This window comes from Temnothorax longispinosus, chromosome 1, assembly GCF_030848805.1.
Source record: "Temnothorax longispinosus isolate EJ_2023e chromosome 1, Tlon_JGU_v1, whole genome shotgun sequence".
NCBI classification, from domain to species: Eukaryota; Metazoa; Arthropoda; class Insecta; order Hymenoptera; family Formicidae; genus Temnothorax; species Temnothorax longispinosus.
This window is the reverse complement of record NC_092358.1, coordinates 8,897,739-8,914,402: the sequence shown is the minus strand read 5'-3', so window position 1 is coordinate 8,914,402 and position 16,664 is coordinate 8,897,739. Positions and strand designations below refer to the sequence as shown.

Genomic DNA, 16,664 nt, shown 5'->3' with positions numbered 1-16,664 from the left:
AGCAAAAGTAGCAGAAAGTATAAGTAGCAACTGGGGTCAACTTTGAAATCTCAAATGGGAACATATGTGTAGGGTTGAACACATGTAGGGTCCAATAAAAGATGTTTTTTTTTTCAGTCACGAAACTTTGTATTATTATTTCGACATCATCACCTTTCGATTTTCCAATCGTTTCTCCTCAACGGTTGGAGATACTGTGATTAATTATGTTCAAATAAAAAAGGATTCTGTTTTGAAACTCTATCCAACGATACCCTACACGACATGTTCTCATTTAAGATTTCAAAGTCGACTCCAGTTGCCACTACTTCCGATCAGTTCCGGAAAACGGAAATACCCTCATTCGATTCTTCGGATAGGATTGGCGCTTAACATTTCTCTTCAACTTCCTGTCACCTTGCGTTTACGGGTAGGACGGATAGTTTGATACACAGTGTATATAGATAAACGGAGTATAACTACGATTAAGATCAATTATGTACAATATGTTATTTAAACGATGAGAAATGACAATTTGAGAAAGATAAAAAGATTTATCAATAATTTTAGCATACACAGATTATACGTATCTATAAAAAACAATGTTAATCTTTACTTTCAATATAGAATGATATAGAATAAACTTTCGTATGTATAATTGTAAAGTTACAAACAAATATCTTACGCGGTAACAAATATGTGATTATTCTGATTTATTATATCCTGTCCGATATAATTGGCTACGAACATATAAAAAACATGCAAACTGAAAATACAAAAGGCAGCAAAATTTCCTTAGCATTTTCTGCGGACGACTTTACCTGAAATATCCAAGATACGAAATATCTGATATTTCAGGTAATGTCGTCCGCAGAAAATGCTAAGGAAATTTTGCTGCCTTTTGTATTTTCAGTTTGCATGTTTTTTATATGTTCGTAGCCAATTATATCGGACAGGATATAATAAATCAGAATAATCACATATTTGTTACCGCGTAAGATATTTGTTTGTAACTTTACAATTATACATACGAAAGTTTATTTTATATCATTCTATATTGAAAGTAAAGATTAACATTGTTTTTTATAGATACGTATAATCTGTGTATGCTAAAATTATTGATAAATCTTTTTATCTTTCTCAAATTGTCATTTCTCATCGTTTAAATAACATATTGTACATACGACGTTCAATGGTATATGGCTCCGTTTACATATACAAAAATTGATACTGTTTTTAATGCAAAGGGGCACCAAAGATTTTATTTGGAGTGTCGTTGGACTATTTATTATTGGATCGTTAGAGTGTTTCGCCACGGTAAGAGAATGATATATTATGCGTCAAAATATATTTAAAATGACATAACGCAAAATGGAGAAGTTTAACTATATCATTCGTTGTAGTTCGTAAAGGCTTCGGTATCTTACTTTACATTCATATATTCTACGCGATAAGACAAAGATGGATAGAAATGGGATATAGATATAATTAGTACAAAACCAAATAGTACAATTAATTCACGTTAGAATTTGGTAGCATTATAGTTAAGAGTAGATTAGTTAAAAATATTACTTAGATATGAGACACACATATTCGAAATAAAAATTTATTTAAGCAAAGATATTGGTACGTGTCATATCTTCATAAAACATCAAAACAGAATATGCATTATTGGACTCTTCTTTTTTAAACTAAGCCATACAATACAATATAATACAAATCTAAATAATATTTTGTGTTGAGTTTAAGTTTAATTTTTAATTTTTCCCTATTTAAGATATATATATTGCCACAAGAAACTTTACTATTATATAAATAATAAATTTTAATATTGGTATACCTTTAAACGCGTCAAATTTCAATTTTATTGTAATGAATGTAATGTATTACACATAAAATTATGTATTACAGAAAATAATGAAAAAAAATAGGAGTAGAAAATTGTTTCTACTCTTTGAGAGAAGAATCTTATTACCTTCAACGATAACTTGATATGTTCAGCGATACTGAAAAAACGAACGTTTTCCTAAAGATATCTTATGAAAGCGCAAATGTGAGTGAGGCGTATAAAACTAAAATATCGAAGAGTACTGAATACGCTTGCGCGCCTCTCCTGTAATTTCCGTGCAAGTAGTTTCCTCAAGAGTATTATTTTCTTTCTTCTTATGATAAGAAATTATTTGTTACATTTCTATGGCCGGGCATTACATCGATCGCTTAATCATAGACCTTATTCTGAGAAACGTTATTAAAACGCGAGTGTTCCGATCTCACGACAGTATTATGTGCTGCATATACGAATGAAATTAAGAAAATTGCACTAAAATTTACGCCAAAAGAGAGAAGGGATATCTGGTCGATAAATACAAAAAAGGAAGGGATAAAAATATTATTTTTTTTCCCAGTCATGTTCTGGAGCTCATAGAGAGATGATCTATATTGAAATATTTCTGTTTTAATAAGAATATTTTGCTTGTTACGGAATTTGTGGCCCTATAAAACTATAAACAATAAAAATTCATCCGTCGTCAGTTCAGCTTTTTTCTCAATACTTTGACAAGCGCTATTTTGTTCCAAATAAGGTGATATATTATTGTACACAATAAAGATATAATTAATAATTGAAAACTTATAGTTTAACAATTGTACGTAATTAAATATTCGAAAAAATAATATTTTAATTCAAGTGTTAATTTCAATAAAATTATCGTTTTTAGTTTAACCCATCTTTAATTATTAAAACTTCCAATCTTATCATTAAGATTGTTTCTATTATACTTTTTTATTTTTATTCTAACAGATTTCATTTACTGTTAGTATCAAAAACGTAAGAACGTTGTTTATTACAGACACTATCGTTCCGTTTAAGTATACAATATATACATATAAATGTATATATGTATGTGTTTCTAAAGAATATATTTTTATAACTAGCAATTTTTTTTTAGATATAATAACTAGTATAATAAATTGTTTAACGATTTAAAGAATTAAAATGTGAGTGTTCCAATCTTATAACAGTGTGCCGTCTTGCGTATAAAAAACATTTAAAAAATTGAGTTAAAATTTATATTATAGAAAAGAGAAGCCATAAAAAATCTGATCAATGAATGCAAGAAGGGAAGAATAAGCATAGCTTATTCGATAGCATCGCTATAATATTTCGAAAGTCATAAAAAAATGATCTGTGTCGAGACACAATATTTTAGTCTTAATAAAATTCTCTTTCTCGCTGTGGGCTTGTGGCCTTATCAACGAACGAATCTCGTCCGACTTCATTTTATTATCTCTCTGGGTATTCTTACAACCGCTATTTTATTTCAAGTAAGATAGTATTTCTCTTTTTAAATATTATCACTTTAAGATAAACTATCCTTTGTAATTTATATATTACCTTATTTATTGTCATATTTCACTTTAATATTATAATTTATATTAAATAATAAATAATTGTTATAAAAATTAATTGTGATATAATTATGCAAGATGTCTCATACATTCGTCATGTAACACTCTAACAGTATCTTTTGAGAAGTAATTGCTACAAAAAGTTTTAAAAGTTAATTTCAATCAAAACTAATTTCCGAATTATAAGCATTCAACGCATTGATTACCTCTAAAATTTATCTATTCAAGCATAAAATTAGGGACTTTGTAATTTTATTAGACAACAAAAAGAAAATAAATTAGATGCAGAAAATATGAACATTTTATTCAATATTTATGATTTATTTAAATGACGAAATCTTTTTTCACTTGATATGCAAAAATTTAGGAAGAACAATAATAAATGTATTCATTTCTGCTTTTCGACAAAAACAAAATACATACTTTAACTTTATTCTTCCAATAAAAATAAACATTAAATTATTTAAGAATTCTTTACATATAATAATTCTCTTTAAATATATAATTAAAATTTTCAATAACATTTTTAATAATTTGCATGTAACAATTAAATGCTGCCATTGATAACTTGCTAACGTGCAACTGACTATTAAAATGTGTAAAATGTACATAGATGCAGTGTATAGGGAATCATCATTGTATGTCAGCAGAGCAGAGAAAATCAATATCACCTGACATGTGAAAATCAATATTTAATGGCAGATATACGCGTGCACATGTATAGTGAATAGTGAGATCTGATAATTACTACATATTTGCTGATTTTAATTGCTTATACTTTGAAAACTCTTGTAATTCTGATTCATAATTTTTGGTTTCTATTAAAATCTAGTTTTGTTTAAATGTTGTTAAATGTACAATAGTTGCAAGACATCATGAATATAATTATAATTACTATTTTTATAAAATTATTGTATATAAAGAAACAATTAAACATTAAACCTAATATTGGAAAGTTATGGAATGTATGAAAAATATATTTTTAACGTAAACATTTTCATAAAATTATTGCTTGCAGTACACTGTGTTTCTAACTTCAAAATGTACTTCGTATCTCGTCGTCAAGATTCTCTCTGCTACATTTCTCTTTGTTATCTTTGTGATAAAATACATCACTTTTGCTTTTAATATGGAAATTGTGAGTTAAAGATACCTGTGTAATTAATGACTCAAATAAAATTTACATTTAAAAACTTTTAAAAATACATAAAGGCAATATAAAATGTTACTGGACTGACAGATGAAAAATTTACTGGCTCAACTTCAACATATATATAACAATCTAAAAGATGAATACGAAAACGTTATTGTAGAAAAATACAGCAACAATGCCAAATGGTACACAGTTATACTTACAAGTAAGATAAATCTTCTTATAGAGATTAATCTTTATTAAATCTAGAAATATATTTTAATATTACGTCGCTATATACACTTTTGATCTCACACACATAACATAAAAGATAATTTGGATATTTTTATACGCAGAAATTTGTTACAAACAATTCCTTTCTAACTTTTTGTAGTGTTTGCCGTTTGTGGTATGTTTACATTTATTACTGCTCAATTTTGGTTGGTAATCCTTGATGTCATTTTATCGAGAAACATATCTCAATCTCGTGATTTTATTATTACAACGGAATATTTCATCGATCAAGAAAAACATTTTTATTTAAACGTTTTGCATATATGTGCAGCTGTTTGCATAGGATGTACCGCGATAGTAGCGGTGGGTACAATGGTCGTAGCATATTTCCAACATACCTGCGGAATGTTTAGGATTTCAAGGTATAAAACAAATATAGAGAAAGCTACAAAAATTCTAATTATAAACAAAATTGTGTAATTATTTTGAAAAAATCTAAAGATAAAATTTATTTTTAGAAGATAAACTAATAGTTTATATTAAAGATAAACTAATAGTACCTAAATAAACATATTTTTTATAGTTATCGTATTGAACGCATAATGAGAACCAGTGTGCTACAAAATATTACCTCAGAGAACAAAATTTTGATATTTAAAGGAATAATATGTGCCATCGATATTCATCGGCAAGCTATGAAGTTAGTATCTATATAACATATATACAATACATAATCTACATAATATACAATATGTATATCATACAATAATATTTATTTATGTTTGAAGATTGTGTGAAATATTGATATCCAAATTTGAGATAATGTTATTCTGCTTAATAGCAATTGGAGTGCTTTCTTTAAGCCTCAATCTATTCCGAGTAAGTATTAGTATTCTATAAACTTTACATTTAAACGATATAATATTTTATAATTTATCATTTAGGCCGGTATTCATAGTCTTCAAGATTGTCTTAAGTAATGTCTTAAGACGCTAATACGGCTCTGTGATTGGTTCATGATATTTTAAGATTGAACTTAAGACAGTCTTAAATAACTATGAGTACCGGCCTTAGTGCTAACAAACAACGTGTTTTTTGCTTGATGCTTCCGATTAAAATATGTCGCGTATAAATTATCTTTTACAAATATCACTCAAAATTTTTATTATTTAAACCACTTAGAATTAGCATATTCTATTATTTATATAGCTTAGCATTTGTGAGTGAACTGAAGCAATTTAATACAACACAAATGTAAATAACTCGATATGTCTGCGAAATTCGCAAATTAGATTTTTCAGATTAGTGCATCTGAAGATAACATCAAGGAATTTGTATTTCCCGTTGTATTCGTAACGTCGACCGTTTTATACATGTTTATTGCTAACTATGTTGGGCAAGATATTATAGATCACACTAATCACGTATTCGTTACTGCGTAAAGACTTTTTTATTATTATACATATACACATATATTTATGTGCACTTTATCTATCTTGAAAGTAAACAAGCACTTTATCTGTAAAACGTACATATACAAATATATGTATACTGAATGTTATTTATGTATTTTCTTTTCTTTTTCAAATTATTTTTCTTTAATTTAACGAAATTTAATTTCACAGGTACAGCGTTCAATGGTATCTAGCTCCCTTACAAATACAAAGAATGATTCTTTTTCTGTTGCAAAGAGGCGGCAAAAATTTTACTTTGGGTATTGGTGGATTATTTATTGGATCGTTAGAGTGTTTTGCGACGGTAAGAAAATCATATATCACGTAATACAATATATTTAATGTAACGTAATATAAATGAACATATACTCAACAATATCATTCTTTATAGCTGGTGAAGGCTTCGGTATCTTACTTTACTGTTATGTATTCTATACAATAATAAACCAAAAATAAAATCTAATTATATATTAGAATGTAAACAATATGGATATATTAGAAATTCTTGATATATTTATTTCATATTTTGTTTAAAATTGAGATGTATATAATTTTGAGTAAACAGATTTATTGAAAATATTGTTTATAAAACATGAAACATTTCAAATGTAATTATACAGAGGTATAAAATATCACACATAAAATTATTCAATTAAAGACGTTGATGCATATCATGCACATATTCATAATGCATTGGAGCAAATCACATATTGCTATACTTTAAAATAAAATCGTGTTAGAAATTTAATTAACATTGTATTGCGTTTAAACTTGATTATCTCTGTTAGAAACATATTTGTCGACACATATTACTTTTAGATCAATATTATTATTAGCATAAATATTTTTAAGACTTTAAATTTAAGTTTTTTGTTGGTACGACGGTGGAGTTATAAAGAACATAAAATACGTATTCTTACGCTTTGATAGAAGAGGAAAAGAGAATAATATTATCTTGAACAATAACTTGAACGTTTAATAATACATACTTAAGACTGAAGGGATGGACATTCTCCTTGCAGATAAAACTCTTACGATTGCACGAACAGGAATGAAGCGTGTAAAGGCATGAATTTCAAGTGCTAAATACGCATGCGCAACTCTTGTATTGTTCTCGCGGAAATAGTTCTCTCACGAGTAATTTTGTTATGCGAAATAGAACATCTGCTGAATTTCACTATTAAATCGATCGCTTAATCATAGCTTTTGTGAGAAATATTATTAAAATGCGAATGTTTCGATCTCACGGTAGTGTCGTCCTGCGTATGAACGACATTAGGAAAATTGCGTTGAAATTTACAGCAAAAGATAGCAACCATGGAATATTTGTTCAATAAATGCAAAGAGGAGGGAGTGATTATGCCTTCGATATCTTCGCAGTCTTATTTTGGAGGTCGCAAAGAAATGATCTCTATCGAAGCACAATATTTTAGTCTTAATAAGTATCTACTACTCGCTGTGGGGTTGTGGCCTTACCAACGAACGAAACTCGTACAATTTCGGTTTATCTTTTTCCTGATTATTCTTACGACTGCTGTTTTGTTTCAAGTAAGATTATATATATATTTTTTCTCAAATATTTTTATTTTTAGATAAGTTATACTTTGTAATTTATATCGCATATTTTATCATACGTATATAATTTTAATGTCATAATTTATGTAAAAAACAAAATTATTATATGTATTATATAATTGTGTTATAATTGTACGAGATGTTTTACTTCATCGTGCAACACTCTAACAGTATCTTTGGAAGAATAATTACTATAAAAAATCTTAAAAATGTCAATTTTAATTTTTGAATTATAAGCGATTAAAGCATTGATGACTACCTGTAAGATTCATCTATTTAGATATAAAATTCAAAATTTTGTAATTTTAATAAACAAAAAAGGAAAGATTAATTAGCTGCAAAAAATGTAAATATTTGATTAAAGATTTGTTTTTTTTAATTATACATTTTTTTTACTTAATATGCAAAATTTAGAAAAACACTACTAAATATATTCGGTAAATATTTACTTTTACGAACCACTCCTCAATGACTTTCTCCTTCACTATAATGTAGAGAGCACTCTGCTGAGTAACCTTTACAAGGTTTTAGCCGTCGCTCGTTATTTATTAAAAAGTTATGAACAAATATAACTGAGAAATATAACAGTTTGTGTCAATACTAAGGGAAGTAATTTGCTAATATGTGTGTACAGTACACATGTAGGCGGAGGTGGACCTTGATTCGCATGGAAAGTTGAAAACCCGAACCGTACAATGATAGACCTTGTTTTGCTCTGTAAGCAGAGATGGGACGAGTTGAGGTGGACCTCGCTTCGCGTGGATGGTTCTCTAGACAGCATTGTACTTTCCATGCAAAGCGAGAGCCACCCCATCCCACTCCACCCCTGCTTATAAGTCAAAACGGGGTCTATCATTGTACGGTTGGGGTTTTCAACTTTCCATGCAAACCAAGGTCTATCTTCACCCACACCCGTCTACATATATGTACTGTCTAGACACATAGGTATGTCAGCGAATTTTTTACTTTCTTTAGTACTGACACGAACTTGTATATTTCTCAAACTTTTTTGTTCATAACTTTTAAATAAGCAATGACCGACGATTAAGTTATAAAGAAAAGTTACGTAGGGTCATGTTCTTGACAACATATGTCAAGGTCAAGATCATTGGAGGTGCCTCCCTTTATCTTCATTTTTACCCTTTTCTATGCTAATTATTCTCTGCTTTAACAAAAAGACTGTTCAATATATTAACGATCCACTGCTTTAAATTTACCGACTTTTCTTCGTTCATACATGTACTATTTCCACATACATATTAATCATTCATGCCTTTTAATACTTAAAATAACTGCTATATTTTTCAAACTTTTTTTGTTAATAATTTTTTAATAAAGAACGAGCAACGTTCTAGGTTAAAACCTTCTGAAGGTTACCCAGGAGGATGATCTTTATAATATATGTGAAGGAGAAGATCATTGAAGGGGGGTTTGTAAGGGTAAATATTTACCCTTTTAATAATTCATCTCATACTTGTACAATAATTCTCTTTAAATAAAGAATTAAAGTTTTCAAGAAAATAAAAGATTAAGTAAGTTTTTTTCAATTATTTGTTGGAATAGTAGATAACAGTACTGTGAACACATAGGCCCCGTAGACAGATAGCCCTGGTCTTTTCTCTCTCTCTCTCTCTCTCTCTCTCTCTCTCTACATATATATATACATAGCAATTAAGCTTATATAAATTAAAAATTATAAAATATTTAAAAAATAGATTTTTTACATGCATTTTAATGAAATTATTGCTTGCAGTTCACCACGTTTTTAACTTCAAAATGCACTTCGTATCTCATCGTCAAGGTTCTCTCTGTTATATCTTTTTTTACTACGTTTGTGATAAAATATATCTCCTTTGCTTTTAATATGGAAGCTGTAAGTTAAAGACACTCGATTGAATTAACATCTCTGTAATAACATTTATATTCCACAACTTGTGAAAAATATAAATGACGATATAAAATGTTACTGGGCTGACAGGTAAAGAATTTACTGGCCCAACTTCAGCATATATACAACGATATAAAAGATGAATATGAAAACATTATTATAGAAAAATACAGCTACAATGCCAAATGGTACACAGTTATACTTACAAGTAAGACAAATTTTTAATTTTACATTACTACACGTTTTACTTCACACATAATACAAAAGGCAATGTGAATATTTTTATACGCAGACATTTGTATAACAATTTCCTTTCTAACACTTTGTAGCACTTGCCGCTTGTAGCATATTTGCTTTTATTGTCGCTCAATTTTGGTCAAGTATCTTCAACATCATTTTATCGAGAAACGTATCTCAATCTTGTGATTTACTTATTACAACGGAATATTTTATTGATCAAAAAAGACACTTTTATTTAATTGTGTTGCATACGTACACAGCTTTTTGCATAGGATGTACCGCGATGATAGCGATAGGAACAATGCTTATAACATATCTCCAACATACCTGCGGAATGTTTAGGATCTCAAGGTATAAAAAATAGTAAAGGTTAAAAAATTCATATTTTAAACAAAATTGTATAATAATTTTGAATAAATCTAAAGATATAATTCACTTTTAAAAGGCAAAAAAAATAAAGTTTGATAAATACATTTTTTTAAATTATCGTAGCATATTTCCAACATACCTGTGGAATGTTTAGGATCTCAAGGTATAAAACAAATCTAGAGAAAGCTACAAAAATTCTAATTATAAACAAAATTATATAATTATTTTGGATAAATCTAAAGATAATTTTTAAAAGGCAAAAGATAAACAAGTAAACAAACATATTTTTTATAGTTATCGTATTGAACGCGTAATGAGAACTAGTGTGCTACAAAATATTACCTCAGAGAACGAAATTTTGATATTTAAAGGAATAATATGCGCCATCGATATTCATCGGCAAGCTATGAAGTTAGTATGTACATAATATATCTACATATCAAGAGACACGGTAGTCTCGCGCTAAGTGTACGCAGCGAGACAGATCGTGTATCTTTACGCGAACCGTCGAGTTGAGAGACCGTTAGATTATCGGATCTTATAAACGACTGAACCGATCAAATTTTAAGTAGGCTCAATTGATAGCTTAATTGGATTTGAAATATAATAAATATATCATAAAATAATATTTGTTTATGTTTGAAGATTGTCTGAATTATTGATATCCAAGTTTGAGATAATGCTGTTCTGCTTAATAGCAGTAGGAGTAATTTCTTTGAGTCTCAATCTCTTCCGAGTAAGTCTTAGTCATCTAACAAATCTCTACATTTGAAAGATATGTTACATTATAATTTACTATTCGGGTCATAAAAAGAATGTGTTGTTTCTAATACTTCTAATTTTGCGTATAAATTTTCGTTTATAAATATTAATTTTGTAATTCTTAACAATTTTGCATATTTCACCATTTCTATAACTCAGCATATTTTCTAAAGCAACTTGCTGCAATCCAAACGCAAATAAATCAGTATGTTCGCGAATTTCTTATATTATATTTTTCAGATTAGTGCATTTGATGATAATATCAACGAATTTTTACTTCCCGTTTTGTTCGTAATGGCCAGCATTGTATACATGTTTGTTGCTAATTATGTTGGACAAGACATTATGGATCATACTAGTCACGTATTCATTACTGCGTAAAAGACTTTTTTATCAGATGTTATTATATGTATATATATTGTATTTGCATGCACTTTATCTGCCTTTAGTAAACAAGCACTTTATCTATAAAACGTACGAAGTGTACTGAATATTATTTATGTATTTCTTTTTCTCTTTTAAAATATCGTTTTTTTTTTAATTTGACCAATTTTATTTTCACAGGTACAGCGTTCAATGGTATCTAGCTCCCTTACACATACAAAGAATTATACTTTTTTTGTTGCAAAGAGGCGCCAAAAATTTTTCTTTGAGTGTCGGTGGATTGTTTATTGGATCGTTAGAGTGTTTTGCGACGGTAAGAAAATCGTATATCATGTGTTGCTATATGTATATCTATTTGATTTGTAACATAATAAACATACTTAATAATATTATTCGTTACAGCTGGTAAAGGCTTCGGTATCTTACTTTACCGTTATGTATTCTATACAAACATAAACAAAAAATAAAACTTAATTATATTAGAATGTAAACAATATGCAATAATTAATTAAAAATTCTTGATATTTTTATTTCATATTTTGTATAAAATTCAGTTGTATATAATTTTGAGTAAACAGATTAATTGATAGTGTTGTTTATAAATGAAACATTTCAAATGCAGAGATATAAAATATCACACATGAAATTATTCAATCAAAGACGTTGATGCATATCACATATTCATAATGGATATTGGAGCAAATCACATATTACTATACTTTAAAATAAAATTGGGTTAAAAATTTAATTAACATTGCATTGCGTTTAAACATGATTATCTCTGTTAGAAATATATTTGCCGACACATATTACTTTTAGATAAATATAATTATTATTAGCATAAATATTTTTAAAACTTTAAATTTAAGTTTTTTGTTGGTACGACGGTGGAGTTATGAAGAACATAAAATACGTATTCTTATGCTTTGATAGAGAAGGAAAAGAGAATAATGTATTACCTTGAACAATAACTTGAATGTTTAATAATACATATACTTAAGACTGAAGGGATGGACATATTCTCCTTGCAGATAAAACTCTTACGATTGCACGAACAGGAATAAAGCGTGTAAAGTCATGAATTTCAAGTGTTAAATACGCATGCGCAACTCTTGTATTGTTCTCGCGGAAATATAGTTCTCTCACGAGTAATTTTGTTATGCGAAATAGAACATCTGCTGAATTTCACTGGTATTAAATCGATCGCTTAATCATAGCTTTTGTGAGAAATATTATTAAAATGCGAATGTTTTGATCTCACGATAGTGTCTCGTGCCGTCTTGCGTACGAACGACATTAGGAAAATTGCGTTAAAATTTATACCAAAAGAGAGCAGCCATAGAATATCTGTTTAATGAATGCAAAAAGGAGGGAGCAATCATGCCTTCGATATCTTCGCAGTCTTATTTTGGAGGTTGCAAAGAAATGATCTCTATCGAAGCCCAATACTTTAGTCTTAATAAGATTCTCTTACTCGCTGTAGGGCTGTGGCCTTATCAACGAACGAAACTCGTACGTTTTCGGTTTATTTTCTTCCTGATTATTCTTGCGACTGCTGTTTTGTTTCAAGTAAGACTATATTTCTTTTCTTAAATATTATTACTTTTAGATAAGTTATATACTTTGTATATTTGATATAAAGTAGATATAAATTATCTAAAAAAGTTGTACTTTTAGATAATTTATATTACATCTTTTATTATCATATACATAATTTAATATAATAATTTATATAAAAAAGAAAATTATTTCATGTATTAATTGTATTACAATATGTTCACTTCATTGTGTAACACTCTAACAGTATCTTTTGAAGAGTACAATTACTATAAAAAGTCTTAGAAATATCAATGTTAATTATAAGCGATCAAAACATTGATGATTACCGTGAGATTTATCTATTCAAATATAAAATTCAAAATTTTGTAATTTTAATAAACAAAGAAAGGAAGATTTATTAGCTGCAGAAAATATAAACATTTGAATGAATATTTGTGATTTGTGATCTTTTTTACTTAATAACAATTTAGGAAGAACAATAATATATGTATATATTCATTTCTGTTTTTCGACAAAAACAAAATACGTTTTAACTTTATTCTTTCAATAAAAACAAACATTAGATTATTTAATAATTCGCTACATCTAATAATTGTTTTTAAATAAACAATTAAATTTTCAATAATCTAAAATTTTTAATAATTTGCATGTAACGAGTAAGCCCTGCCATTGATAATTAACTTGCTAATGTATAGCTGGTTGTTAAAATGTATACATGTACATAGAAGCAGTGTATATAAGAAACCAACATTGTATGTCAGCGGAACAGAGAAAATCAATATTACCTTAGATATGAAGATCAATATTTAATGATAGGTGCGCGTACATGTGTAATATCAGAATTGATATTGTAAAATTTAAAAAATACTAATATTAAGTAAAAAAATTTACTTAAGGTTTAAAAAATACTATTTACTGATTTTGATTGATTGCTTACTTTTTGAATATTCTTGTAATTCTGACTTTTAGAATTTTTGTCTTTTATTAAAATCTCTGTTCTATTTAAATATTGTACAATAGTTGCAAGACATCACGTACATAATTATTATTATCTTTCTTTTGTAAAATTATTATATACATATAAAGTAACAATTCTATAATTTAGAAGTTATGAAATGTATAAAAAACAAATTTCAAATACAAGCATTTTAATGAAATTATTGCTTGCAGTTTACCGCATTTTTAACTTCAAAATGTACTTCGGATCTCATCGTCAAGATTCTGTCTGTCACGTTTTCCTTTGCTATCTTTATGATAAACTACATCTCTTTTGCTTGTAACATGAAAGCTGTAAGTTAACATTTTTATACTCAACGATCTTTCTGAAAAAATATACACAAAGGTGGTATAAAAGTTACTGGATTGACAGGTAAAGAATTTATTGACGCAACTTCAGCACGTATACGATAAACTACAAGATGAATGTGAAAACACTATCATGGAAGAGTATGGCTATAATGGAAAACGTTACACGGCTGCACTTACAAGTAAGATAATATTTTTAGATTTGCATTTGCTTATAGTTCGTCTTGTTTACGTGCAAGCTACTTCAGTAGAAGACAAATTAATCTTGACAAATAACAATAATTTATCTGCACACATATGTATGATACATCACTCCATTAAAATACATGTTTTGTATAATATATTGGGAGAGAAATAATGATTTTTGGATTAAAGATATTTAAATATAAAGAATAAACAATTAGTAGATAGTGTTCGCTTGATATAAAGAATAAAATTTCAACGTGTAGAATTATGAGTTGAATAATAGTAGAAGCCGATTATAATTGAGTTTGATGAAATATAAAATTTGAGATAGAATATACATATACGTAAAGCAATATTTTAAGATATTATTTGACAGAAAATTATACAAGTTACTTTCAAACATTCTTTAGTATTTGGCGTTTGCAGTGTATTTACTTCTATTGCTGCTGAATTTTTATCGAGTACTTTTGATGTTTTGCCAATAAATGTTTCTCAAGCATGTCGAATGCAATTCATAACGGAATACTTCGTCGATCAAGAAAGATATTTCTCTTTAATTCTATTACATATCAACGTAGCATTTTGCATAGGGCTGTTTATAATAATAGCTGGAGGAACAATGCTTATTGTGTATCTCCAACTTACATGTGGAATGTTTAGAATCTCCAGGTATGCTAGAAATATAGAAATGGTTACAAAAATTCAAATTATAAAGGAAATTATATTATTATTATAAATAGAAATTCTGTTTGTTACCTTAAATTATAAATTAAACAAAAGGAATTGTTATTATATTTCGAAAAAAAAAGGATCTGAAAATAAAGTTTAACTTGTAAAAACAAAGAAAGTATATGTACTCGATAAATATGTTATTTATAGTTATCGTATTGAACGTGTAATGAGAATCAATATGCTGAAAAACATTAGTAAGAAGAATGAGAAAGTAATATTCGAAGGGATAATTTGTGCTATAGATATGCATCGGCAAGCTATGAAGTTAGTATGCAAGAATTATACATATAAGTCATATAATAATATTTACTTGTGTTTAAAGATTGTCTGAACTCTTGGTATCTAAATTTGAGACAATGCTATTCTGTCTAATAGCAGTCGGAGTAGTCTCTTTGAGCCTTAATCTCTTCCAAGTAAGTCTCGATAAATCTTTATTTGGAAAGGGTGTTTAATATTCCATAATGTAGTTCTATAAATCTATAACAAGAGAGAATGTACTTTTATTAATAACTTTATTTAATTGATATTTATAATTAATTCTACGTATAAATCTGTTTTTTTTCTTCAATTAAATGAGTCAGAATTCTGGTTATAATGAGATCACTTACCATGTAAAAAATAACAGATGAAACGTAGGCAGAAAATTCTTTCTCTTCTCTCCGTAATACCTACTCTCTATAATGATCGTATTTTAGATTTCTCAGATTGGTTCGTCTCAAGATAATGTCAAAGATTTATTATTTCCCTTTCTATTCGTAACAATTTGTATTTTATACATGTTCCTAGCCAACTATGCCGGGCAGAACGTTATTGATCATACTAATTACGTATTTGTTACTGCGTAAGAAAATTTTATTATATAGAATATTATTATATGTGCGTACACATAAGCAATTTGTGCATATTTATATTAAAAATAAAGGTAAATATCTTATTTATAGAATGATTAGAGAGTATGTTAATTATTATTATTAAATAATTTTTTTTTTTCAAACTCCCAATTTTTGTTCGTCTAATTTCGCAGGTACAGCGTTCAGTGGTATATGACTCCCTTATACATACAAAAATGATACTGTTTCTATTGCAAAGAGGCACCAAAAAATTCACTTTGAGTATCAAAGGACTATTTGACGGATCGTTCGAATGTTTCGCTACGGTAAAAAAAAATATATCGTATATCAGAATTTACTTAAGATAGCATACGATGAATATGGGTTAAATGATATAATCTATTGCAGCTGGTGAAGGCTTCGATATCTTACTTTGCTGTTATATATTCGATACACTAAAAAAGACTGAAAAAATAAATCTAATAGCATGGTATATGTATAATTAATTAAAATTTAATAATATATATATATATATATATATATATATATATATATTACTTATTGTATTATTTATATTATTGAAAAAGGAAAAAACCTTACTTTTGAACATGTAGTTTAGCTGGAGA

General features: G+C 27.8%; 2 protein-coding genes and 1 pseudogene across 16 annotated transcripts in view; 2 read left to right on the top strand and 1 right to left on the bottom strand.

Annotated features, from left to right (window-relative positions):
- The window catches only part of LOC139815425 (non-structural maintenance of chromosomes element 3 homolog), a 233,773-nt gene that overhangs the window by 97,719 nt on the left and 119,390 nt on the right, over positions 1–16,664 (bottom strand). For 4 of the 10 annotated variants that reach the window (XM_071782359.1, XM_071782354.1, XM_071782389.1 and 1 more), the window contains exons 1-2: positions 15,817–15,956; positions 15,519–15,685 (exon numbers count right to left, since the gene is read on the bottom strand). The exons of 5 other annotated variants lie outside the window; for them this stretch is intronic. The gene's annotated coding sequence lies outside the window, so the exon portion shown is untranslated. Of the gene's footprint in view, positions 1–15,518; positions 15,686–15,816; positions 16,022–16,664 lie in introns of those variants that run through there. One more of the 10 variants, XM_071782371.1, reaches the window with a different exon arrangement.
- LOC139815196 (uncharacterized) lies at positions 1,956–7,173 on the top strand. Of its 6 annotated transcripts, none has more exons than XM_071781931.1 (12): positions 1,956–2,561; positions 2,780–2,806; positions 2,928–2,976; positions 3,058–3,303; positions 4,406–4,525; positions 4,628–4,745; positions 4,914–5,175; positions 5,337–5,453; positions 5,542–5,632; positions 6,046–6,191; positions 6,379–6,511; positions 6,599–7,173. In XM_071781931.1, the coding sequence occupies exons 4-12, from the start codon at positions 3,160–3,162 to the stop codon at positions 6,647–6,649; spliced, it is 1,182 nt and encodes a 393-aa protein (XP_071638032.1). In that variant the 5' UTR covers positions 1,956–2,561; positions 2,780–2,806; positions 2,928–2,976; positions 3,058–3,159; the 3' UTR covers positions 6,650–7,173. The 6 variants fall into 6 exon arrangements, with proteins under 6 accessions (XP_071638032.1, XP_071638061.1, XP_071638023.1 ...); XM_071781960.1 differs by having other exon boundaries at positions 3,040–3,303; XM_071781922.1 differs by lacking the exon at positions 2,780–2,806.
- LOC139814526 (uncharacterized) lies at positions 7,319–16,576 on the top strand (annotated as a pseudogene).